The 26,205-nt window shown below is 39.3% G+C and overlaps 1 protein-coding gene and 1 pseudogene across 1 annotated transcript in view; one reads left to right on the forward strand and one right to left on the reverse strand.

Moving 5' to 3' along the window:
- The window catches only part of KCNMB4 (potassium calcium-activated channel subfamily M regulatory beta subunit 4), a 69,608-nt gene that overhangs the window by 31,974 nt on the left and 11,429 nt on the right, over nucleotides 1-26,205 (reverse strand). The window contains exon 2 of the mRNA XM_007195022.2: nucleotides 9,031-9,158. Within this exon, the coding sequence (XP_007195084.1) occupies nucleotides 9,031-9,158 (128 nt within the window). The remainder of the gene's footprint in view (nucleotides 1-9,030; nucleotides 9,159-26,205) is intronic.
- LOC102998968 (hypoxanthine-guanine phosphoribosyltransferase-like) lies at nucleotides 24,763-25,453 on the forward strand (annotated as a pseudogene).

Below are 26,205 nucleotides of genomic sequence, written 5' to 3' on the forward strand. Positions count from 1 at the left end.
AAAGTTGCCCACACTCACGCCTATTATTCAACATAGTTTTGGAAGTTTTAGCCACAGCAATCAGAGAAGAAAAAGAAATAAAAGGAATACAAATTGGAAAAGAAGAAGTAAAACTGTCACTGTTTGCAGATGACATGATACTATACATAGAGAATCCTAAAGATGCTACCAGAAAACTACTAGAGCTAATCAATGAATTTGGTAAAGTAGCAGGTACAAAATTAATGCACAGAAATGTCTTGCATTCCTATACACTAACGATGAAAAATCTGAAAGAGAAATTAAGGAAACACTCCCATTTACCACTGCAACAAAAAGAATAAAATACCTAGGAATAAACCTACCTAAGGAGACAAAAGACCTGCATGCAGAAAACTATAAGACACTGATGAAAGAAATTAAAGATGATACAAACAGATGGAGGGATATACCATGTTCTTGGATTGGAAGAATCAGCCTTGGGAAAATGACTATACTACCCAAAGCAGTCTACAGATTGCAATCCCTATCAAACTACCAATGGCATTTTTCACAGAACTAGAACAAAAAAGTTCACAATTTGTATGGAAACACAAAAGACCCCAAATAGCCTAAGCAATCTTGAGAAAGAAAAACGGAGCTGGAGGAATCACGCTCCCAGACTTCAGACTATACTACAAAGCTACAGGAATCCAGACAGTATGGTACTGGCAGAAAAACAGAAATACAGATCAGTGGAACAGGATAGAAAGCCCAGAGACAAACTCATGCACATATGGTCATCCTATCTTTGATAAAGGAGGCAAGAATATACAATGGAGAAAAGACAGCCTCTTCAATAAGTGGTGCTTGGAAAACAGGACAGCTACATGGAAAAGAATGAAATTAGAACACTCCCTAACACCATACACAAAAATAAACTCAAAATGGATTAAAGAACTAAACGTAAGGCCAGACACTATAAAACTCTTAGAGGAAAACATAGGCAGAACACTCTATGACATAAATCACAGCAAGATCCTTTTTGACCCATCTCCTAGAGAAATGGAAATAAAAACAAAAATAAACAAATAGGACCCAATGAAACTTAAAAGCTTTTGCACAGCAAAGGAAAACATAAGACGAAAAGACAACCCTCAGAATGGGAGAAAATATTTGCAAATGAAGCAACTGACAAAGGATTAATCTCCAAAATATACAAGCCGCTCATGCAGCTCAATATCAAAAAAACAAACAACCCAATCCAAAAATGGGTAGAACACCAAAATAGACATTTCCTCCAAGAAGATATACAGATCGCCAACAAACACATGAAAGGATGCTCAACATCACTAATCTTTAGAGAATTGCAAATCAAAACTACAATGAGGTATCACCTCACACCAGTCAGAATGGCCATCATCAAAAAATCTACAAACAATAAATGCTGGAGAGGGTGTGGAGAAAAGGGAACCCTCATACACTGTTGGTGGGGATGTAAATTGATACAGCCACTATGGAGAACAGTATGGAGGTTCCTTAAAAAACTAAAAATAGAACTACCATATGACCCAGCAATCCCACTATTGGGCATATACCCTGAGAAAACCATAACTCAAAAAAGAGTCATGTACCACAATGTTCATTGCAGCACTATTTACAATAGCCAGGACATGGAAGCAACCTAAGTGTCCATCGACAGATGAATGGATAAAGAAGATGTGGCATCTATATACAATGGAATATTACTCAGCCATAAAAAGAAACGAAACTGAGTTTTTTGTAGTGAGGTGGATGGACCTAGAGTCTGTCATACAGAGTGAAGTAAGTCAGAAAGAGAAAAACAAATACCATATGCTAACACATATATATGGAATTAAGAAAAAAAAAGAAAAATTGGTTTGATGAACCTAGGGGTAAGACAGAAATAAAGACGCTGACGTAGAGAATGGACTTCAGGACAGGGGGAGGGGGAAGGGTAAGCTGGGACGAAGTGAGAGAGTGGCATGGACATATATATACTACCAAGTGTAAAATAGATAGCTAGTGGGAAGCAGCCGCATAGCACAGGGAGATCAGCTTGGGCCTTTGTGACTACCTAGAGGGTTGGGATAGGGAGGGTGGGAGGGAGATGCAAGAGGGAAGGGTATGGGGATATATGTATATGTATAGCTGATTCACTTTGTTATACAGCAGAAACGAACACAATAATGTACAGCAATTATACTCCAATAAAGATGTTAAAAAAAAGTGTAATAAAAATAATAATAGCAAAAACTTTTATAGGAATTAGTATGGGTAGGCACATGTCATCTCATTGATAACATCACAATAACCTTATTATTTCTCCCTCTACAAAGGGAATGGAGGCACAGGTAGGTCAGAGTAACATACCCAAGACTACCCATGCTAGGTAGTGGCTAGTTCCAGCATTCCTTCTAGAACCACCATAGTGTGCTAATTCCTAGAAGTGGGAAAAGGTGAAGGAAGAGGAGACAGGGCAAAGGCATGGATATGCATGAGAAACACAGAGTAATCTGAGGTGACTGGAGCAGCTGATATAAAACTGAAAACGTTTAAATCAGGTCATGTCACCACTCCCCATCACTGGCTGCTCACTGAGTTTAAGAGAAATGTAAACCCTGCCTACTCTCTCCAGAGTCAACACTCACCACTCTCCTTCTCTGTTACAGCTCCTCCATCACGTGGGCCTTTCAGTTCCTAAAACTCACCAACCTCTTTCTTGTCTCAGAACATTTGCACATGGTGGTGTCTCATTCTGAAATACTGTTCCCCTCACTTTTCACCTAGCTAACTCTTGACCATCTTCTGGTCTCTACCTAATTATGATTTACTCATACAGGCCTTCAAAATTCCCCACCTTGTCATAATATCTCATAGCAGCACCCCTGGCTGTTCCTTCATAGCATTTACCCCACTTTGTAATTATCTGTCTAATGGTATGATGACAGACTGTAAGCTCCATGAAGGCATGGATCACGTCTGGTTTGTTTCTTTTTTTTTCACCTGATGGACACATGATTAAACAGCAGAAGTTGAACCTAGAATTGGAAGGGCATAGTCTTTATCCAATGAACAATAAGAAGGCAGAAAAATGTAATCAAGGATTGTGACAAAATCAAATATAGACTTAAATAAAGTACAACGAAACCTAGTGTAGTGTAGGTGATGGATGAGAGAAAGGCCAAGCCTAAAAGACCAGTTGAGGGTCACTTCAACTATCTAGATGAGAAACAGTGAGGGCCTCAACCAAGGGAATGAATTCAAGACCTCACAGGTGGTGTGACTGAATTGGTTCATTTGACGGTGTGTGTGTGTGTGTGTGTGTGTGTGTGTGCGCATGTGTGTGTAAGCCTGCTCTGTGCCCTCTGTGAACTATTATCCACTCAGGACGATAAAATAAAGTATTAAAAAGCAGACCTGTATAGAAAGAGACGACGCTCTCCATAAGAGGAAAAGTTCAAAAAATAAAGACCGATCACTCTTCCTTGTCCTTGGATCCAAAGGGAATTAAGGAATGAGTAACCATTTTCCAGGGACACGCCCTCTTCAAGGGGAAGCTGGTGAAGGCAAAGATGAGGGAGGAGAATTGTATGGACAGACAGACTACAGAGGCACTTTCTAGCAATGGAATGGGGCTTTCAAAACAAACTTGGTAAGGGGGCATCACTCAGGTTTTGCTGAGAAAGGAAAAGCCAAGAAAAGGCTAAGAAGAGAAAAAAATGGTATAGGGAGCGTAAGTGTGACCTTACCTAAAGTGTGACCTTAGCAAAAAGTGTAAAATAAAAATTTACACATTGTATGGAGACTGTGAGCCTTGAGGTTGGAGGAGACAACGAGCCGAAAGGGTGTAGAGGAAGATCATGAATGGAGGCAGCCTGGGACAGCTCCCACTGAGCCCTGGGCGTGAAGTCACCCCAGCTGCACCTCCTTGGTGCTCCTTGTCCTTCTTGGGTGCAGAAGGAGGGGGCGACTGCATAGGGACTGTCCTGCCATGGCAGGCATGGCTGCTGGCGGCTGCTCTGGCCGCCGCAGATTCTATTCCTGAGTACATCTCACCTAAGTAAGGCTTCAACAATGGAAAGCTAAGACTTCAATCATCTTTGTCTTAGATTTTTAAAATAACACCCTTTTCTTGAAAATGGAAACTTCTTGGTACCTCTTCTCCCTAATTTCCCGAGTTTGAGTGAAATCTAAAGGTTACTTTAAATATAAAGTTCATCTGATCAAGAGCATCTGGGAGTCTCTACAGTAAGTCTATTTTTATTTCATATTTAGCAGTAGTAAAAAGTGTACTAAGAGTAGATGGCACCAAGGAGCTGCCATTTTTCACACCTACAACCAGCATTCTTGTTTCCTCTTGCAAATGTCACAGTAAAAGAGCCAAAACTCCAAAGTTCTGTTTTCCCAAAGTCACTTAAAAATTATGTCTTGAGTGCTTCTGAGTTGTGACAGGCCACCCCCACTTCTATCTACACCCCGACAGTCTGAAAATGGGACCGCCAGATGATGGATAAGGAATGGGTATCCGTTCTGAAGGAGGAACGGTGGGCTTCAAAGTGCTGCTACTAAAGTTAATACAATTGATGCATCATGCAGGGTGAGCTCTTTTCAGAGAGTTCTCACTATTCCAGGGAATGGTCCTGCTTGGTTGGGCTCTGAAGGTAAGCCAGAGTTCACGCCCTAAGAGGAGGCCAAATGGGGTTGCCAGCCTTTAGAAAACTCGGTGCCTGAGTGGCGAGTGAGGGGAAGTTAAGAAGATGACCAGCAGCTGGGCAGGACAGCCTGTGGGAGGGGGCACCTGTCTGCTTCCACCCGCAAGCTAAGGTCATGGATGCTCGGAAACCAGATTCTGGTCCAGCGCTTGGAAGCGTAAAGGCTCACCTGGTTCAGACAGTGGTGGGTTCAGCATCAAACTGTCCTGACTGCTGGTGCCCATTTCCTGTTGTTGTGCTCCCACCTCACAGAAAAACATGTCCCCACTTAACCTTTTTATTTCATCTTATCTTGTTTTCTTCAGGGCGTGTTCCCTTTTTGCCTTATTTACTATCTGTAGTCAATGTTTCCTTCTTCCTCAGCAGTTTTAGTCCATACCTGTCTCATTTCTCTGTATCCATTCCTGTTTCCCTCTCAGTTACTCATCTCCTCCCCCAAATTCTTTTTCCAGTCATGGCAAACTTCTTGAAAAAGGAGTCTGCACTTCGTAAAGCCTTCACAGTCTCACCTCACGCTAATACAAAATGATTTCAAACCCTGTGCTTTAAGACAGTACCTAAACTGTGTTCACAAAGATCACTCACACGCTCCTAATTGCCACAGCTGATGACTTCTCAGTAGTCTGTCTTGATTACCGCTTTCCCCTTAAACCACTCCCCCTTCCAAGTCTTTTCACTTTCCTCTCAACATCTGGCCACTCTTTCTCTATCTCTTCCCCTCATACTGTCAACACAGAGGATCCCACGATTCTCTCAACATTTCTCTCCTCACTCCAGTATGCATTATGCATTCTTTCTCCTTGCTTCAGCTACAGCTTGTGTGCCAGTGATTCCCAGATTCATATAACACTGACCCTGACCTCTTGCTCCTGAACTAAAAGCTTGTACTTCTACCTCTTTCTTTTGGATATCTTACGAGACCCTCAAATTCAACAGTCAGAGCTAGACTCTCCTCACACTCAGTCAAATGTGATACCGCCCTTTTCCTCATCACATGGTCATCAAGTTCTGGTGATTGTAATTCCAAATGTCTTTCTGATGTACCCTTCCGTGAGCTACTTCCATTACCCCTACTCTCATCTAGGCCCTCAAACTGCTTTAACGGGACAAGAAGATGGTTAATAGAAGGAGCTTTGGGAATCAGACTAGCTGGATTCCAGGTTTTTTCACTTAAAGACTTCAGATGGAGTCTTTAAGACTCAGTTTTCTCACTTGTCAGGTTGGACCAGAATTTAGAACTATTATAAGAAATTCGGTGATCTAACCAAAATGTTATTCACAAAGGTTGGCCCATGGTAGCCACTCAAAAATGTTATGTTTTTCACTCAGTACTCTACTTACTTCCTCCCATCTCTGAGCTGGAGCTCCTGCCTTTAGCCCATCTCTCCTCTCCAATACACATTCAACTCTCACACCAATTACTTTCTAAATCAGAGATCTACTCATGTCAGTCTTTGGTTCAAAAAAAAAAAAAAAAACTTTTCACAAATTTTCATTGCCCATATGACAAAGACCATCTCCTTAGTTTGGCATTTTTGACCCTTTAGAAATCTAACCCCAAGCTACCTTTCCAGCTTACAGATTCACCACTCCTTATTACATAACCTATTACCTAATGTACCTTACATTGTCAAGCTTGGTTTCTTTATCGCAGCCACCCTATCTTCAAGGTCTTCCTCCCTTTCATTTCTAGCTGATGAAGTCATACTTATATTTGCATAAGCATCTGTTTCCCCCAATAAAGTCTAATTCCTTGGAAGCAAAGAACCTGCCTTATTATTCTGACACATTGCATTCATTGATACATTCATTCACCAAACATTTTTAAACTGAGAACCGGGCACTGTGCGAAGTGCTAGGGATCCAAAGCCAAAGAAGATATAGCCCACACCATTAACCAGTAGACAGTCTGGTTGGGAAGATCGGCATACAAACAATTCCAGTAGAGGGTGACAGGTGAGAGGATAGAGCAGTGGCTCTCGATCCTGGTCGTATATTAGAATCCCTGGAACCAATTTTTTAATCAGTTTAAAAGAATGCTAATGCCTAGGTTCAACCACCAAAAATTCTAATTTAATTGGTCTGTGATGCGTTTTTTTAAAAGCTCTTCTGGTATAGTTACGATAGTGAGGATTGCAAACCTCTGAGAAAGAGCTCTATACACAACATGGGAGATATACCTTATAGCTGGCACTTTTGGTTGTTCCACAAATTCTGCCCCCTTCTGTACAACCTTCCTCCACATGATTTAGGAGACATTGCCTTATCCCCATCTCAGAGGTAGATTCTAACTGGTCTTTCTTGTGATTGGTTTAGGTGTAGGCAAGGACACCTGAGGGGAGGCTGGCTGTGGGAAGTTGGGAAAAGGTTTCCTAATCTTAAGAAAAATATATCAGAAGAGATAGGTTTCTTTCTGCCTTTGGACACTGCTGTGCCTGGCTGTGACATCTGGAACCACAGCAACCATACTGTATCCATGAGGGGAGCCACCGGAAGGTAAAACTGAGATCTAGAAAGGAGCGGCATTCTTGATGACACTGTCAAGTCATTGTATCAAACTACCCTACTATTGGTCCACCTGTGCATTTTTGGATGTGTGAAATAATAAATTTCCTAATTGTTTATGCTATTTTGAGTCAGTTTTCTGTTGACCTGCAGCAGATGGTATCCTAACTGATATACAAATAAACCAGACTTGAAGATAAAGGAAAGCAGTCCGGAGAAGGTGATAATCAGAGGAGAGTCTTCAGCAAGGCAGTCAAGAAGCAGGAGAAGCAAATAAATAGGGATGGATATAAACGTATAAGATATTCTTGGAACTTCCTATAGTTCAGAATGGCTATTGCAAATAATATGAATATGGAGATGAAGCTGGAGAGGAGGGAGTCTGGGGCGAGAACTTGAGGAGGCCTGTATGCTGTGAACTAGATTAAATATGGCCACAAAACCGTTGCCACTTCTTCTATCAAGAAGCAGAGTCTATTTCAATACCCCATGAATCTGGCTGGCTTCATGACTTGCTTCGACCAATAGAACATATCAAAAGGGATGTGACGTGAGTTCCAGAGCCAAGGCCTGGCTCTCTTTATATGCTGTCCTGAGGCTGTCATATTGGAAGGAAGGCAATCTAGCCTGCTGGCAGATGAGATGCCAGGTGGAGAACGGAGGTGCCTCAGCTGAGCCAGCACCAAGTGCTGGGCATGTGAGGGAGGGTCCATGCCATCGAGGACCATGCAGCTAGTCCAGCCATCATGTGAAGAACCAGCAGATGAACTTCCCAGCCAACCCACAGGATCTAAGAAATAATAAATCACCGTCGCAGTAGGCCACTAGATTTGGGGTGGCTTGTTACACAACAACAGATACCCAATACATAGGCCATGCCAAGATGTTTGGACTTTACTCTGAAAACTATGAGGAATAACCTGATTAGACTCATTTTTTAGAAAGATCTCCTTGGCAGCAACGTGGAGAATGTCTTGGAGGGGGGTGCAGGGCAGAGGTAGAAGGACTGGTTAGAAGACTATTGTGTTAATAGGGCTGAGAAATAATATGAATCTGAACTAAAACAGTGGCAGAGGGAAGGCAGAGAAGAGTTAATATAGGGGTAAAATCAACAGGATGCTGAATATAGGTTATAGAGTGTAAAGGAGAAAATGAGTTAAGAATTACTCAAAGTTTCTGGACTCTGCAAACGAGGGGATGATAGTGCCATTCACTAAGAGAGGGAACTATGGGAGGAAGAGAAAGTCTGACCTAACTTTGGAACACCCAAGTGGAGATGTACAGCAAGGAGTTGGGAATACTCAATACGCAATAAATGTTTGATGAACAAATTACTATGGTTAATCTGGTTGGGAACTGAAGTATTCATTGCTATATGGCATAACTTGAGTTCTCTCCAAGACAAGTAAAGTTATAATGGTGTGAACTCATTTTATGGATACTTGGTCAGAACAGAAAGGAAAAAGAAAGATACGATTTGATGTAGCCCAAAGTGCTGATAAATCTGCACATTGTTCAGTTTGTGTGCATTGATCTGTAACTCTCACGGAACATTCCTAGTATACAATGTTCTTACCTAAAGGCACTTTCTTAGTGTATCCAGAGGGTAGACTCTATGATACAGGTTCTCTCTTTTTTTTGGCTGGCAGATTCTTTACATGCCACCCAACCTGTAGAATAAGAAGGGGCTTCCCTAACTACATGCTAGAAAGAGTTGAGACTATCTCCACATTGTATATTTTGCCAAATGAGCCCACTCTATGATTTATTAATATAATAAACTACAGAGGCTACAAACAACTTTAATATGCACATGTAAATATTGGCTTACCTTTGAAATTGATTAAAATAGCAAGTAAATGGCTGGGAACCAATCTCATCTTTCCAGTACTGTTGCCAATTCATGACACTTTCCAAGTTCTTCTGATTTTCTCTCTTACAGGGAGGGATATAGGAGCACTAACAAAACAGAACACAGAAAGTAAACCTATTATTCTATAGAATATTGAAATATAGTCCTTTTTAATAGACAGATGGCATTATGCTGATGGTAAATCTAATTCTGACCTACTTAATTTTTAATTTAACCAAACTGAAATTCCAAAACTATATTTCAAGTTTTGAATTTGGCGCAATTACAGAAAGTATTCCAATAACAAAAATACAGCCAAAAATAACTTTCAGTCATTACAGTATAAAGATACTTTATAAACAATTAGTTACAATTTATTAGTGAATTTAAAGCGTTATACTCTGTCTTTGAGGGCCTGCCAATCAACAAAGGGAGGTAACACAAAACTTAATTTTTATCCCCAATCTCTAATAAACCTTGATATTTTCTTCTTCCACTTTTAATTAACAAATCAAGCACATAGCTCTCCTCAGATACTGCTCTCAACTGCTGAAACTCCAGTTTTCTTTTCTTACATTTTCTTGGACAACAAAATCAACAGAAAAGTTCCTCTAAAGTATATGATCAATGCATTTTGCTAACTGATGCCCTTTACTAGCCATGTCTCTGACAAAGTAGTTCTCTCAGAAGGGACTTTATTACTCTAAGCAATATAGACTCAGCAGAATTAGAAAATTGCTCTTAACCTTAGATGTTAAAATTAACCCTTAGCATTCTAATCCATTTTCTCCATTTCAGTCTTTTATCATGATGATGATCAAGATGAAGATGATGTCAGCTTACAGTTGTTGAGTGTTTACTAGGCAAGACACTGTAATAAGTGCTTAACAGGCCTGACTTCCTGTACTTCCTACAACAATCCTATACTGATCCCCATCCTACAGATGAGGAAACTGAGATCTCTGTCAGCTCTACAGCTGGAACTAGAGTCTGGTGATTCATCACATTTTACTCTCAGATGTTTTTACAAAGGTGTTCAGTATTAAGGAGCAGGAAAAAATCCATTAGCTCTAGAGTATAATTTGAGTTGCATTATTTTATAGCATATAATTTGTCAATGCCTTATCACTATTTTCTGGTAAAATACAAACTTTTTAGTACGATGTATAAAGCTCTCCATGAGGTCCCTGCCCTGTCCTCGTCCTCACTTGAGCCTGGGATGCAGACGTACAGAAAGACTTGCTCCCAAATCTGCCACATGGAATCACACAGTATCAGACTTGTCTGTTTTATGTCAGCCTCTCCAATTTGTTGGCAAGTTGGGACAAGGGCTATTTTCTTCTCTTCTGTCTTTAAACTTAGGACTATACCTGATAACAGTGAAGTTTCAAAAATGTTGGTAAAATTAATTAATAATAACACACTTAGATACATCTTATTCAAGATGATGAATCTATTTTCACAGTGGTTAAACATTTAAAAAAATATATAAACATTTTAAATTTTAGTAAATTTGCTTATTTTTGTTATATGTAACAAATTCACATGTTATGCAAATATCGTCTCAATGCTTGAATCACTGCACATTTATCTTCTGCATATACAGTTTCACTTCTACTAATAACAATAGTATAAAGCTAAAAAGTTTTGTGAAATTATGAATTCTGAGTTCTTCAAAGCAATAGTTGGGCTTAGAAGCAACGGAGACCATTAGATAGGGCTCCAGTCCTATTTTTTGTTACATGTTTAGACTTGAGTAAATCACTTTCTTTTTCTGGATTTCATTTTTTCTAATCTGTTAAATCTCCAAAATAATTTCGATCTCTACATCTCTATGATTCTCTTCTTGGAGATACAAGCAAGAAAGGACCCAGCAGAAGGCAGGACTACAAACACCGCTGCAGTGTTTTTCCCAAAAGAGATCCTGCCCACTGGGGAGATGGCTGGGAAGCTTGATGAAACCACCATTCCAGCCAGCAAGAAGGACGAGTGTGGCAGGTCTTTACCTGGGGACCTGTATTTTGCATTAGGAAAATGTTCATAAGGGGCCTCTGATTTTCCTATTGTTTATTTCCTATAATGTGCTGGACATTTCCTTTCCTTCTGTTAAAAATTCTTTTTCTATATCATGGTCAACTAGTTTGTAAAGTGAGAGTAGGCACCAAATGACTGTGCTCTTCGTAGAACGGAGACATTTCTAGATTTGGAGGCAGAAGCCGTGAGATATGAAACCCAAAAAATTCATCAGAGCTCTTTTTTGCAATGGGCATACTCAACACAAGAGGTATACTAGACATTTTAGGGAATAACAATGAATAACCAAATGTAATTAAAGCAGATTTTACAATTTTGCGAGTTAACTCAGCCTGAATTCTTTACTATTCAGTTTTGGTGGGGGTGGAAGGAAGAAATGGATTTAAAAGAAACGTCTCTACTGAATGACACTCTATGATCTGACCAGGAGAATCACACCTACGTGTTTCTGAAAAAGTCAAACAAAAACTTTCACTGAGTTTGTAAAGTTTTGTATTAGGTATTGTTGTGATTTTATGTGGGATAAAAGAAATGTTTCCTGCCTTTAGGAAACTTTGAGCTGGTATGGATGGATTTTTGGAAGCAAAGTACTCTTTCACGTTGGGGAAAATAACCTGTGATCAAAATTCAAGTATTTTTTCCATGGACCGCATTCTTTCCAAAGAGTATCATAGATTAAATAATGAGCTTACAATACTCCAGCAACTTCTAAAGCTCACATCGTTTTGAAAGGAAAATTGTTAAAAGGCTAAACTTTAGGCTCTTAAAAATCATTACTGTTTATTTTGTTATACCATGATTGTCCATTTAGTCGGTCTTTAAAATTTCTGTGAAGCCTAATGCAGATTCTCCCTAGATTCCTTCTCAATTTTATTTAGTGGATCAGTGTAGATTGTTAGAATTTTTTTAAAAAAAAGCTATAAATGAGAATTCAAAGCAGTGTTCTAGAAAAAAGAATTCGAAAATCAGTCAATAGAGACCTTCCTTTCTAGGTTGTTCAAGTCTGATGGTTTTCCATGCACCAAAATGCTCCTTCATGAATCTCTCTCCTTTGGGGGAGGGGCAAAAATAACAATGTATGTCATATCATCATCATCATCATCATTACTATCATCATGTGGCTAACATTTATTCACTATATGTCAAGCATCTCATTAATCCAAATCTCATTTAATTCAAATGAGCAAATATTATAATCACCCCCTTTTTACAGATGAGGAAACTGAGGGACAGAGGGGTTTAAGAAACTTTCCTTAGGTTACAATGGCAAATAGAATAGCTGGGATTCCAACTGCAGAGGATTCTTAACCACTGCACCACACTACCTCCCTTTAGGGCGTCCCAGTTTTCTCTCTTTAGAGCCCCCTGATTTGGAGGTAAGGGAGATGTCCCGACTTCTGCACTCCTCTCTTGGAGAAATAGTATAACGTTTCTTTGGGAATGGAATGGGTGTAGTTTTCCTGAGGACTGGTGGGCTGAGGCTGTCTGTTGCAGACCTTTGTTTTTCCAGTATACTCCCAGAGAAATACATTGTAAGTCCTTGCTTGTTCCCTTCTGTCTCAATTTGGCTTCAGGGTTGGTTTTTGGTGCCACGGATGTAATTTCACTTCGGTGCGTTTATAGACACAATGTGTTTGGTCATGGAGGACAATGAGCATTCCCTTGGAGAAACTTTTTCATACAGTTCTGACCTTTCTTTTTTTTCATTTGCAAAGGCAGCATTTCCCAACTTCTACTATCATTATCGCCCAAATAACCTTCACTAGAGGCTGTGTCATTTGCTGCCTAAACTTGCATGAAATCACTTTCTTTAAAAAGTCAGGAGAAAAAGAAGCATGTGAAAAAATACATTTGTTTAGTGCCTACCTTTTAGAAAGAAAATTTGACTTTTGCATTCATGAAGGAAGTTGATGGGATCCAGTGGGCTATTCTGAGTATATTAACATAAAGACTTCCAGTGAGTTTATTAAGGGAAAAACTATCATCACTTGATGTGGAATATTTGATTACGTATGTATTATCACTTATTTTCCATTATCTCATTTTAGGGTTTATCAAGATTTGTAACAGTATTCTTTTTCAGCCTACCACAATGAATTTACATTTTAATAGAACACTTCTTGAGTGGGTTCTTTGTGATGTGTCTTGAGGATTGCATTTCAATCATGTTGGCAGAGTAGGCAAAATTCACTTTCTTCCTTTACTGAGTCATTTAAAAAAACCATTGCACAAGACACGTGGTCTATGTAAACACTGGGGGCCGGGTTCTATGATAGGCATTACCTAAGAAAGAGAAATGAAGAAACTTTTTGGTTCCAGTTTCTTTCTTGACTTGACTTGGTTAGGGAGGGTAGTACTGAAAGATATAATACTGGAATGGGTTTAGTGGATTCGATACTTTCCAAAGTAAATTATTGGTTAGAAAATGAATTCTTAAAACATTATCTACTGGAACACAGGTTTGATTATATTTTATACCATAATCCTCCATTTTCTGAAATCCTGTAAGACATCCCTGTGTCAGCTATGATTTATAATATTAATGACATTTCTGACAATATAAACATATAATCAGAAAAGCACTAAAAATGAAAAAGAAAAAAGGGGAGTTCCCTGGTGGTCTAGTGGTTAGGATTTGGCACTTTCACAGCCGGGGCCCGGGTTTAATCCCTGGTTGGGGAACTAAGATCCTGCAAGCCGCACAGTCAAAAAGAAAGAAAAAGAAAAAGAAAAAAAAGAAAAGCACTGTGGAATAAAAAGTATAACTGAATCATTTATAAACCACACACTATTTCACATGCCTCATGACTTCATTAATTGTGTGCAAACATGCATGTGTGCACACACACACATGCATTCCTTATGAATGTAGGTTAACTGAACAAACATGAAATTATATGTCGGCTAAAAAATTCTAGGGCAGGTGGTTCCAGAATGTACACCCATATCTGAAAGCTAAATGGAAATACTCTTATGGAAGAATTTGGAGGTCAAATACATGGCTTAGAAAATGTGAAAAGTAAGGCTAACTAAGAATAGGAGATGCTAAATTAGCTCTTCAGAGAGAGCAGGCTGGGCAGGTACAGAGAGGTGCCCAGCCCAGAACAGTGTTCATCAAAGTATGGTCCACAGACCACTGACTGTGTCAAAAAGACCCACCCTCCTGAGACTGATTCAGTAGGACTAGGAACCTGCATTTATTTATTTATTTATTCTTGGCTGTGTAATGGGTCTTTGTTGCTATCCGTGGGCTTTCTCTAGTTGTGGTGAGCGGGGTCTACTCTTCGTTGCGGTTCGCGGGCTTCTCATTGCGGTGGCTTCTCTTGTTGCAGAGCACGGGCTCTAGGCGTGCGGGCTTCAGTAGTTGTGTCACGTGGGCTCAGTAGTTGTGGCTCGTGGGCTCTAGAGTGCAGGCTCAGTAGTTGTGGCGCACGGGCTTAGCTGCTCCGCGGCATGTGGGATCTTCCCGGACCAGGGCTCGAACCCATGTCCCCTGCATTGGCAGGCGGATTCTTAACCACTGCGCCACCAGGGAAGCCCCAATAAAGCATTCTCGATTGCTGAGTACAGGATACAAAGATTAGATGTTACTCTCAACCCCTCTTCTTCCTCCCCTCCCAGGAGCATGTAGTGCAGTAATAGTAGCATATGCACGAAGTGCTTTGTGATTGCAAAAGAGGAAGCGAACATTTTGGCTTCGGGAGGGGAGGGGTGGAATAAGAGAAGGCTTCACAAAAGAGGTGACACGATTGTGTCTTTAAGGCTGAACAGGAGTTTGCTTCTCAGAGAATGGGTTGGGAAGGTGACAGTCCAAGAAGAAGAAATGGAATGTGATGGATGTTCCAGAAAGACTGAATCATCTAATGTGCTTGAAGGAGAGTGGCATGGGAGACGGCATTGGAAAATGCCCAAATTATCTGAACTACTACTCATGCAGAATTGTTCCTCTGTCCTTGCATGCTCCTGTGAAAAACTGCTCAATACCTCCAGCAGAGTATTCCCACCCACCCCCAACGCTCCTTTAGTTAGAATGTATTACTATGTGTTGGTATTACATCTACACTTTTGTAATGTAACATTATTCATTTAACTTCTGGATTCAAGTAGACTGCTAAAGTTGGTGATATTATTAAAACTGAGAAAAGTTTGGAACAACATTCCACTTTCAAGAGAAAACAGTTTGTTCAGCTCTAGAGCTAGAAAATAAAAATACAGTGTCTTTGCCAAAAATAGAGGTCGAATCTAAATAGAAGTCAGACCAAAACTAGAGGTTTTAATCTGGAAGAAGCTCAATAGTTATTAAGCATGGCAGTACATGTAAAAATTTGTTCAATGGCTTATGATGATAATTTAAAATCCTTGAGGAGATGGCCAATCCTCTTACGACCACACAGAACACAGAAATAAAACGGAACATCTTAAATGCTCATGCATGCCTTCAGATAGGCTCATAATGTGTGTATATGTGTATATACATATATTTTTAATGAAATATTACAACATCATTTCTGCATGAATGAAACCAACAAGCCCTGTCCATAAGTCCCTAGAACCAGGATTGATAGATGGGGGTGATGAAAAACTGATGCTTCCTACTTGTGGCAGAATGTATTTTCCAAAGATGGCTGCACCAATATCCATCCTATTTTACATGCTCTTACAATGTGACATTGACACTCCTCTATTCAGGGGTGTGGGTTTCCCTCCCCTAGAACATGGATGAGCCTGTGATTACAGAGAATGTGATGCTATGTGACTTCTAAGGCTAAATCAGAAAAGAGGACATAGCTTCTGCTTGAATCTCTCTCTTGGGAATGCATGCCCTTGGAATTCTGACACTATGCTGTAAGGAAGCCCAAAGTAGCCCATGCAGAGAGATCACATGGAAAGGCCTGTGTGGAGAGGAACCAAGGCCCCACAGTCAACAGCCAACATCAACTCTCTGATATGAGAGTAAATGAGCCTTCAGATGATTCTAGCCTCCAGCCTTCGAGTATTCTACAAGGACCTCAGACATCATAGGGCAGAGATAAACTGTCCCCATTGTGCCCTGTCTGTACTTATGACCCACAGAATTTGTGAGCATAATAAAAATGATTTCATCCATCAATGATAATTTTTGACAGTGACTAAGAGATCATAGGACCCATAGGACTAAAAATGTGGAAAACCTTTAAGGTTCTCCTTGATCTACATACCGGAAAAAACCTGAGGTTTGATGAAGTGGAGTCCAATGAGTCACCATGATGTTAAGACAGGACTCCTTACCCAGTCCCCAGACCTAAAGCTTCTTGAATGAAGGAGAGGCTGCTTATCCTTGAAAAAGACCTGTGGCAGCACCTCAAGTAATGCCTACTAAAAATCTTCTCCTACCCTTTCCCAAGAGAACATGCAAACATTTACAAGAGTAGCTGTGCAGTGGGGAAAGGGCAGCCATTTAGAGTATTATTGGACACCGGCTCTGTGCTAACCCTAATCCCTGGGGACACTAAGTATGACTGTGCTCAGAATGTGAGCTCATGGGGTCGGGGAAAATGGAGTTTTGACCTAAGTTGATGTCACAGTGGGTCCAGTGGGGCTTCCCTGGTGGCGCAGTGGTTAAGAATCCGCCTGCCAATGCAGGGGACACGGGTTCAAGCCCTGGTCCAGGAAGATCCCACATGCCGCGGAGCAACTAAGCCCATGCACCACAACTACTGAGCCTGCGCTCCAGAGCCCACGAGCCACAACTACTGAGCCTGTGTGCCACAACTACTGCAGCCCGCACGTCTAGAGCCCGTGCTCCGCAAGAAGAGAAGCCACCGCAGTGAGAAGCCTGCGCACCGCAACGAAGACTACTAGCCCCCGCTCACCACAACTAGAGAAAGCCCACACGCAGCAATGAAGTCCAACGCAGCCAAAAATAAATAAATTAAATAAATAAATTTAAAAAAAAAAAAGGGTCCAGTGAGTCCATGAACTCTCCTGTGGTTGATATTCTAAATGTATAAATGCAATATACATGCTTCACACTGGTTGTAATTTCTACCTTGACTTCCTTTACCCATGGATATAAGGCTATTATGGTGGATGACTGAAACTACCTCATTCCTCCCCAAATAGTAAACCACTACTGCATCCCTAGGGAAGTCACAGAGATTACAGGAGTGGGGATTCCTACCACATTAATGTTTAACTTGCCTATTTGGCTCTTGAAGAAGACATACAAGTCTTGGAGAATGACTGTTCTATTCTATTGTTAAATGAATCAGTGGTAGCTCTACTTTCAGTTGCTGTTTCAGATTCAGTCTCTTTATTGGAGCAATTAAACTTACCTCCAGAGCCTATTCTATGGTGACTGACCTGGCAAATGCTATCTTCTCCATCCTTGACAGAGAGCACCAGAGAGAGTTTGCTTTTATCTGGCAGAGACAGTGTAGACTCTACTGTCTTACTCAGGTCTACCTCAACTCTCTCTGGACGTCATGCTCTAGTGTGCAGAGACCTTGACCCGTCGCCCTCCCACAGAACATCATACTGTCTGTACATTGATGAGATCATGCTGATCAGAAATCAGGGAGTACAAACTGCCCTAGATTCCTTGGTAAAGTACAGGTGTGCCAGAGGGTGGGAAATGCAGCAGCCTGTTATTTCAGGGATGCTTCTGGGGGTCTCGTGGCACAGGGAATTTCCGGATATCCCCTTCAAAGTGAAAGACAGATTGCTGTACCTTTCATTCCTTAAAACTAAAAAAGAGGCACAATGCTTGATGGATCCTTTATACTTTGGAGGAAACATTTACCCACATTTGGGATTGTTCCTCTGACCCCTTACTGAGTAACACATTTACCTGGCCAGCTTTCAGTGGCAGCCAGAGCAGGAGAACCCGCTCCAGGCACTCCAGGCTACAGAAAGCTCTCTTGATTGACTTCTGTGGCCCAGGGCCTCCAACGGTATCCAAAGGGTCTGTTTCAGATTGGAGGGATAGATGGAGCCTGTAAAGAGCTCTGATAGCATAAATCAAACTCATGCTTTCTTTGACAAATCACTATCCTCCTTTTGAGAAACCCTTGGTTTGTTACTGAATGCCTGAACATGGGACACCCAGTCAGCATGTTATCCATTGTATACTGGGCTATTTGACCCGCTGAGACATATAGGCGGGGTTTTCAGGGCTAAAGCAGGTCCTGCAGGCAAATAAGATTCACAAGAAAATGGCTCGCATTCCCAATGCATGCACCTTCTCTTTTGTACTGCGGCTTTCCCAAACTTGTCCTAATGTGCAGTTGTTAATGTGGGCTTGTTTTTCTCATACCAAGACATACATACCTCCAGGAGTACTCTGCATTGTGCTAGGGAGTACCTGAAGCCTATGACCAGTTTCGATGGATGAAAAAATTTGAGCTCAGTTTGAGCATAACTTTGAGCACAACTTCTGATTGCTTATTTCTCTTGAAAGGCATGATGTTGAAGGTATAGACCTACACTGATTTATGGGCACTAGATAACAAATAATAAATTGCACTTTGAGTAAACAGATTAGAGTATGTTAAAGCCTCAGAAACAGAACTCTGAACAATACATAAGATCCAAAAGGTATACTTCCCATGCACCCTTTCTCAGGAAGCTACTTGAGGATGTACTCCACCAAAGCAAAGGTATAAAGAGGAAGGCACGGGGTCAAGGAAACAGAGTACCTAACAGAGGAGAGACAGAGCAGGCCTAAGGTGCAACCTAAGCTGAAAGTTCGGTTTGGGGCAGTAGGCTGAAGGAGTTCAGAAAAGTTATGCCAGGCAAGTTTTTTTTAAAAGAGAAAAAAGTAGAATGAAACAGTTACTTGTTATGAATAAGTATATGAAAAACAGTGTGCAAAGGAGTTTTACAATTCTGTGGGAGAATTTTGTTAAAGTAAGAGAAAGGTATACAAGGAAGTAAGAAAATATTATAAGGGGATGATTATCAGCTCAAAGAACATAAAAAGTTGCAATAAAAATGAACAATACATAGTTAAAATAAGTTAAGCATTCAGTGCTAATTTAGCCAAAAATTATGATATTTAAAGGATGAAGGGAGGAAAAATGAGATGGAATGGGATGGTGTAAGAAAGCTAAATCCTCAGATTCAATCATAGGCAGGCAATTGTGTCTAAAACATATATATCAAACTGACACAGCAGTGTAAAGCAACTATACTCCAATAAAAACAAAAAACAAAAAAATAAAATATATACATCACAGAGCTTACTGTTTAGAAACATGGAGGTAAATACTAGGAAAAACAGAAAACAAAAATAGTTAAATACGGTTGTTTCTGGATGCCAAAAGGGATTGGGACAGAGGAGTCCCAATAGTAGTTCTATTGAGAACTTTCTCCATTTCCTCTATGGTAATTCGTCTACTTTTTTTTTTTTAATCACTATTAGATTGTTTTAGTTTGGAAGTTTGTATTATCCTAGAGAATTACCATATCATCCTATGGTTTCAAATTTACTGGCATTGTATTTGATCAAAGTATTCACTTGAAATTATTTTAACTTTTCCTATATTTATGGTTATTCCCTCATTCTTGTTTCTAATTTTGTGTTTTTGGAGAGCATTTCTTTGGTAACTAAACTTGCTGAGTATTCATATCTGAACTTATCTTTCTGAAAAAAAATTCTGCATTCCCTGAACATGCTCAATAAATCTCCAATGGGAAATTATTTTTTTAATTTTTTTGCCGTGCTGCTTGGCTTGTGGGATCTCAATCTCAGCTCCCTGACCAGGGATTGAACCAGGGCCATGGCAGCGAAAGTCCAGAATCCTAACCACTAGGCCACCAGGGAACTCCCTCCAATGGAAATTTTGAAGCTCTGCAAAATATTAATGCCATAAATTTGTGTTGTTAATTTTCCACCTAGCGGCTCTGCAAAATCAAATAAGTATCTGTTGAAAAACACTGAAGGGCAAGGTGCTTGACATCAACCAGAAGAAAACAGACATTCAGTACTTCACATGGGCATGGGAGAAAGAAAGCTCAATGGATGGAGGAGGTGGATGCCACCTCGGAACTAAGCAGTAAGTGCATGCACATCCTCACACACACACACACACCCGCCCCCAGTACTGTGTAAAGCCCTCCGACAACTGCACAGAAAGTAAGCTCCAACCCAGCAGGGATTTCTTTTACCACTGCATCCCCAGAACCTAGAATAGTGCCTGCCACATGCAGGTCCTCCATAAACATCTGTTGAATTAATGATTCTACAGATATTTTAAAATAATGCAACCTGTAGAAGATTTGTACAAGTAGATATCTTCCTACCAGCTATGAAGATTAAGGAATGGAGAGTTGGAAATATTGAGATACCAGAAACTAAGCTGTTGTCGCGATATTACAAAGTTTGTGACAAAGTCCCTAAACTCTTTCCTTGTCTGTGAAATTTTCCCTACTTGATGCCTCAGTAATTATTTACAAATGCAAATGCCAAGGTTTATTTATTCCACAAGTATTAATCAATTATACCTTCTTGGATCATATTTATCCATATATTATCTATAACCTATATTATCAATAATCCTCAGTCTGTGAAGAAACTGAGGATCAAGAGGTTGAGTGATTGGGGGCTTCCCTGGTGGCACAGTGGTTGGGAATCTGCCTGCCAATGCAGGGGACACAGGTTTGAGCCCTGGTCCAGGAAGATCCCACATGCCGCAGAGCAACTAAGCCCACGCACAACTACTGAGCCTGTGCTCTAGAGCCCGCGAGCCACAACTACTGAGCCCGCGTGCCACAACTACTGAAGCCCGTGCGCCTAGAGCCCGTGCTCCACAACAAGAGAAGCCACCGCAATGAGAAGCCTGCGCACCGCAGTGAAGAGTAGCCCCTGTTCGCTGCAACTAGAGAAAGCCCGCTTGCAGCAACGAACACCCAATGCAGCCAAAAATAAAATAAATAAATTTTAAAAAAAAAGAAAAAGATAATTGAGGGATTGTTTAAAAAAAAAGGTTGAATGATTGGCCCAGAGGTGCACACCTAGATTCAGGTGTAGGTATCTCGATTTCAACACCGCAGCCTTTCCCACTATACCAGGCAGCTTCTAAAGGTCTGCTATGTGTGCAGCTCTGCCCTGAACACAATTAGTGAAACCTAAGATGGTCCCTGGAACACAAACCGTAGAAGAGGCTTTCCATTCCTTCAATACTGTGGCAACGTAAATTGGTATGGGTGAGGTGGGTATACAACACTCTATGGTTTTCTCAAGTAGGTAGCTTCATCTTCAACACACTGATCCTCTCAGTTGTATTCTCTAGTCGTTCCCTGTGTGCTCCACAGAGCATTTATTTTAAAGTAACATTTCTGGGATTTCTCTCATTACAGAAATAATGTTTTACCAGCTATCTGGGCATCCCTTAGCTCCAGTCAAATTGACACAGAAAATTAACCATCACACTTAGCCTTATACTGAAGGGATGATCATCTATTGCTAAGACAGCTTCACATAATGAGTTTTGAATTATTGCTCTACCATGGTGCAATTATTCTCCCAAATTTGTCATTTTTCTTTCAATTTTAATGTTTTTTAAAAAATATATGTTAAGTTTTTTCTTACTATGTCATTAAATAAATGAGTGTATTCTTTTATGATTTTTGCTCGTTAGCCTTAGAAAGGCTTTGCCCACTTCCCAAATTATGTAAATATTCATCTATATTTTTAGTACTTTCATAGTTTATTTTTGTACATTAAAAATGTATTCCATCAAAATTATAATTTTATTTTAACTAAATATTTTCTAAATAATTTTTGAGTATTTTGCAAATAAATTTTATTTGGAAAATTAATATTTTAAAGTGCATATTTTTCCAAATAGTAGGGAAGTTTTAACCTCTTTACAAGTTATTTGAAATGCCAAATTTGCAAAGTAAATCTCCCATCAACATTATTTTTTGGTAAGAGATTTACTGAAATATAACTGACATGCCATTCAATTCACCCCTCTAAAGTGTATAATTCAATGTTTTTAAGTGGATTCACAGAGGTGTACCACCGCCACAATCAATTTTAGAATGTTTTTATCACCCCAAGAAAACACCATATACGTACGCTTTAGCTATCATTCCCAATCATCCTATAGATTTCCCTACTCTAGACTTTTCATGTAAATGGAATTGTATAATATGTGATCTTCTGTGGCTGACTTCTCACACTTAGCACGTTTTCAATCGTGTTGTAGCATGTATCAACACTTCATTCCTTTTTATAGCCAAATAAAATTCCTTGCATGGATATAGCACATTTTATTTGTCCATTCGCCAGTTGATGGACATTTGATTTATTTCCACATTTTGGCTATTATGAATAATGCTACTACAAATAGTCATGTACAAGTTTTTGTGTGGACATGTGTTTTCATTTCTTTTGGGTATATACCTAGGAATGGAGTTGCTGGGTCATATGTAATTCTGTTTAACTTTCTGAGGAACAGTCAACTGTTTTCCAAAGCAGCTGCAAATCTTTTACATTCTTACCAACAATGTATCTGTGTTTGTCTTTTCACTTTCTTGATGGTATTCTTCAAAGCACAAATATTTTAAAGTTTTGATTATGTCCAATTATCTATTTTTCCTTTGATTGCTTGTGCTTTTTGTGTCATGTTAAGAAACTTTGCCTAATTCAAAGGCATAAAGATTTACACCTATGCTCTCTTCTAAGAGCTTTATAGTTTTAGCTCTTATATTTAGGTCTCTCATCAATTTGAATTAATTTTTGTATATGGTGTGAAGTAGAAGTCCAACTTCACTCCTTTGCATGTGTATAAACAGTTGTTCCAGCACCACTGGTTAAAAAGACCTTTTTTTTTCTGTTGAATGCTCTTGACACCCTTGTCAAAATCAATTACTTATAAATGTATACATTTATTTCTTGACTCTCAACTCTATTCCATAGATTTGGAATCTATTCCTTATGCCAGTACCACACAGTCTTGATTACTATAGCTTTCTAATAAGTTTTAAAATTGGAAAGTGTGAGTCTTCCAATTTTGTTCTCCTTTTTCAAGATTGTTTTGGTTATCCTGGGTCCCTTGCACTTTCATCTGAATTTCAGGATTAGCTGGTCAATTTCTGACAAAGAAAATCCAGCTGAGTTTTTGATAGGAATTGTAATGAATCTATAGATCAATTTGGGGAGTGTTGCCATCATTACAATATTCAGTCTTCCAATCTCTGAACAAAGGATATCTTTATTTAGTTTTTCTTTAATTTCTTTCAATAGTGTTTTGTAGTTTTCAGGGTACAAGTCTTACATTCTTTTGTTAAATTTGTCAAATGTATTCCTAAGTATTTGATTATTTTGAGGCTACTGTAAATAGAATTGTGTTCTTAATTTTACTTGTGGATTGTTCATTGCTAGTGTACAAAAATATAATTGAGTTTTGTATACTGACTTTGTATCCTGCAATCTTGCTGAATTTACTAGGTCCAGTAGCTTTTTTTATTTTTTTAGGGGATTCTCCAGGAGTTTCTATATACAAGATCATGTGATTTGTGAATAGAGATACTTTTATTTCTTCCTTTCCAATCTGGCTGTCTTTTGTTTCTTTTTCTTGCCTAACTGTCCTGGCTAAAACCTACAGTACAACGTCGAACGCGAGTGGCAGGTATGGACATCCTTGTCTTGTTCCTGATCTTAGGGGGAAAACTTTCAGTCTCTCATCATTATGATCTCTCATCATAAGTCTCTCATCATTAGTTGTGGGTTTATCATAGTTTCCCTTTATCAGGTTGACGAAGTTCCCTTCTATCCCTAGTTTGTTGGTTTTTTAAGTCAAGGAAGAATTTTGTCAAACGTTTTTCCTGCATATACATGCATGTGATTTTTGTCATTTATTCTATTAATATGTTGTATTACATTGATTTTATTATGTTTAACCAACCTTGCATTCCTAAAATAAATCCCACTTGACCATGGTGCAAAATCATGAACTCTTCTGCCAAAAAAAGAAGAGGAGGTAATACATCCCAGCTCATTCCGTTACTATGATACCAAAAGCAGACAAAGATATCAAAAGGAAACTACACAACAATATACCTTATGAATACAGATGCAAAAATCTTCAACAAAATGCTAGCAAACCAAATTTTGGAACATATAAAAAGGATTATATACCATGACCAAGCTGGAGGAATTGGGAGTGCGTAGTAATGTGCATGAGATTTCTTTTGGGAGGAATGGAAATATTCTGGAATTAGCAATGATGGTTGCACAACTTTGTGAATATACCAAAAACCTGTACACGTTAAAAGGGCAAATATTACAATATTTGAAATATATATATATATATTTTAAAGGAAGCTGCCTGCCTTTTATTTTTCTCTTTCACTGTTCTCACTGTCTAAAAGGCAGACAGACGTGATAAAGTTAGGAAAACCATGTTAAGGGACGGTAAAGCAAGAAGACAGTAAGAAACTGGGTGTTTGAATGACCTTCCAGATCAGAATGGCACAGCCCCACAGACTGCTTACAAGCTCATACATTTACAAAAGAAAAAAATCTAGTAGTTCCTTTGTTTAGGTTACTGTTATGAGGTTCCTATTAAAGTAGCCCACACTTTGCTGTACAGCAGAAACTAACACAACATTGTAAATCAACTATACTCCAATAAAAATTAATTTAAAAAAATAGCAGACTGCCATCAGCCTGCCCCAGCTGGCTCCGTTATGGTGACTCGCAGCCCCAGCTTCGTGATTAGTGATGATGCACCAGGTTATGACCTAGATTTATGTTGTAGACCTAATCATTATGCTGAGGATTTGGAAAAGGTGTTTATTCCTCATGGACTAATTATGGACAGGACCAAATGGCTGGCTCAAGATGTGATGAAGGAGGTGGAAGGCCATCACATCGTGGTGCTCTGTGTGCTCAAGGGGGGGCTATAAATTCTTTGCTGACCTGCTGGATTACATCAAAGCACTGAGCAGAAATAGTGATAGATCTATACCTATGACTGTAGATTTTATCAGATTGAAGAGCTGCTGTAATGACCAGTCAACAGGTGACATAAAAGTAATTGGTGGAGATGATCCCTCAACTTTAACTGGAAAGAATGTCTTGATTGTTGAAGATAAAATTGACACTGGCAAAACAATGCAAACCTTGCTTTCCTTGGTCAAGCAGCATAATCCAAAGATGGTCAAGGTTGCAAGCTTGCTGGTGAAAAGGACCCCTCGAAGTGCTGGATATAGACCAGACTTTGTTAGACTTGAAATTCCAGACAAGTTTGTTGTAGGATATGCCCTTGACTATAATGAATACTTCAGGGATTTGAATCATGTTTCTGTCATTAGTGAAACTGGAAAAGCAAAACACAAAGCTGAAGATGAGAGTTCAAGTTGAGTTTGGAAACATCTGGAGTCCCACTGAATTCACCAGGAAGATTATCACATGTTCTAGTTTTGTGGCCAGCTACTTAGTAGAGCTTATTGAATGTATCTTCTAAGAATTTTATCCGTTTTGTATTTTAGAAAAGTCAGTTTCTGCATTCCCAAACTCTTTATTTGCACTATGAACCTAAAGACTATCAGTTCCCTTTGGGTGGATTGTTTTACTGGTGAATGAAAAATCTCTTAAACCACACCACTATTGAATGAAAGTATTGAAATTGTATCTGTAAGAAACATTTAAAGAGAAGAATATATTAGTTTTTTAATTGGTATTTTAATTTTTATATATTCAGGAAAGAACAGAAGTGATTGAATATTGTTAATTATAGCACTGTGTGTTTAGAAAAGTAAGAAGCAGTCAGTTTCATATCAATGGCAGTATTTAGAGGTATCATTATGTCGGATAAACCATATGTCCTGGAATTATTTTAGTAGGTTTCAGTAGTATTAACTGTATTTTCCCGCTTGTTCAGATTATTTCTGGTGAAACTCTGTCAACAGTTCCTTTTAAATACAGGTCAATAAGTTCTAAAAACCTACCACTTTTTGAAGTCTTCAATGTAAAAATCCTTAAAATAAAGGCTGTCTCTTTAAAAGAAAAATAAATAAAGTACCCCATCCAATATCCTAATAAATTCAATTAGATTGTTTCTACTTTTTCACTACTACAAACAGTTCTGCAATGAAAATCCTCATATATACTTCCTTGAATATGTGTTA

The sequence above is a fragment of the Balaenoptera acutorostrata genome, chromosome 11 (assembly GCF_949987535.1).
Source record: "Balaenoptera acutorostrata chromosome 11, mBalAcu1.1, whole genome shotgun sequence".
Classification (NCBI taxonomy): domain Eukaryota; kingdom Metazoa; phylum Chordata; class Mammalia; order Artiodactyla; family Balaenopteridae; genus Balaenoptera; species Balaenoptera acutorostrata.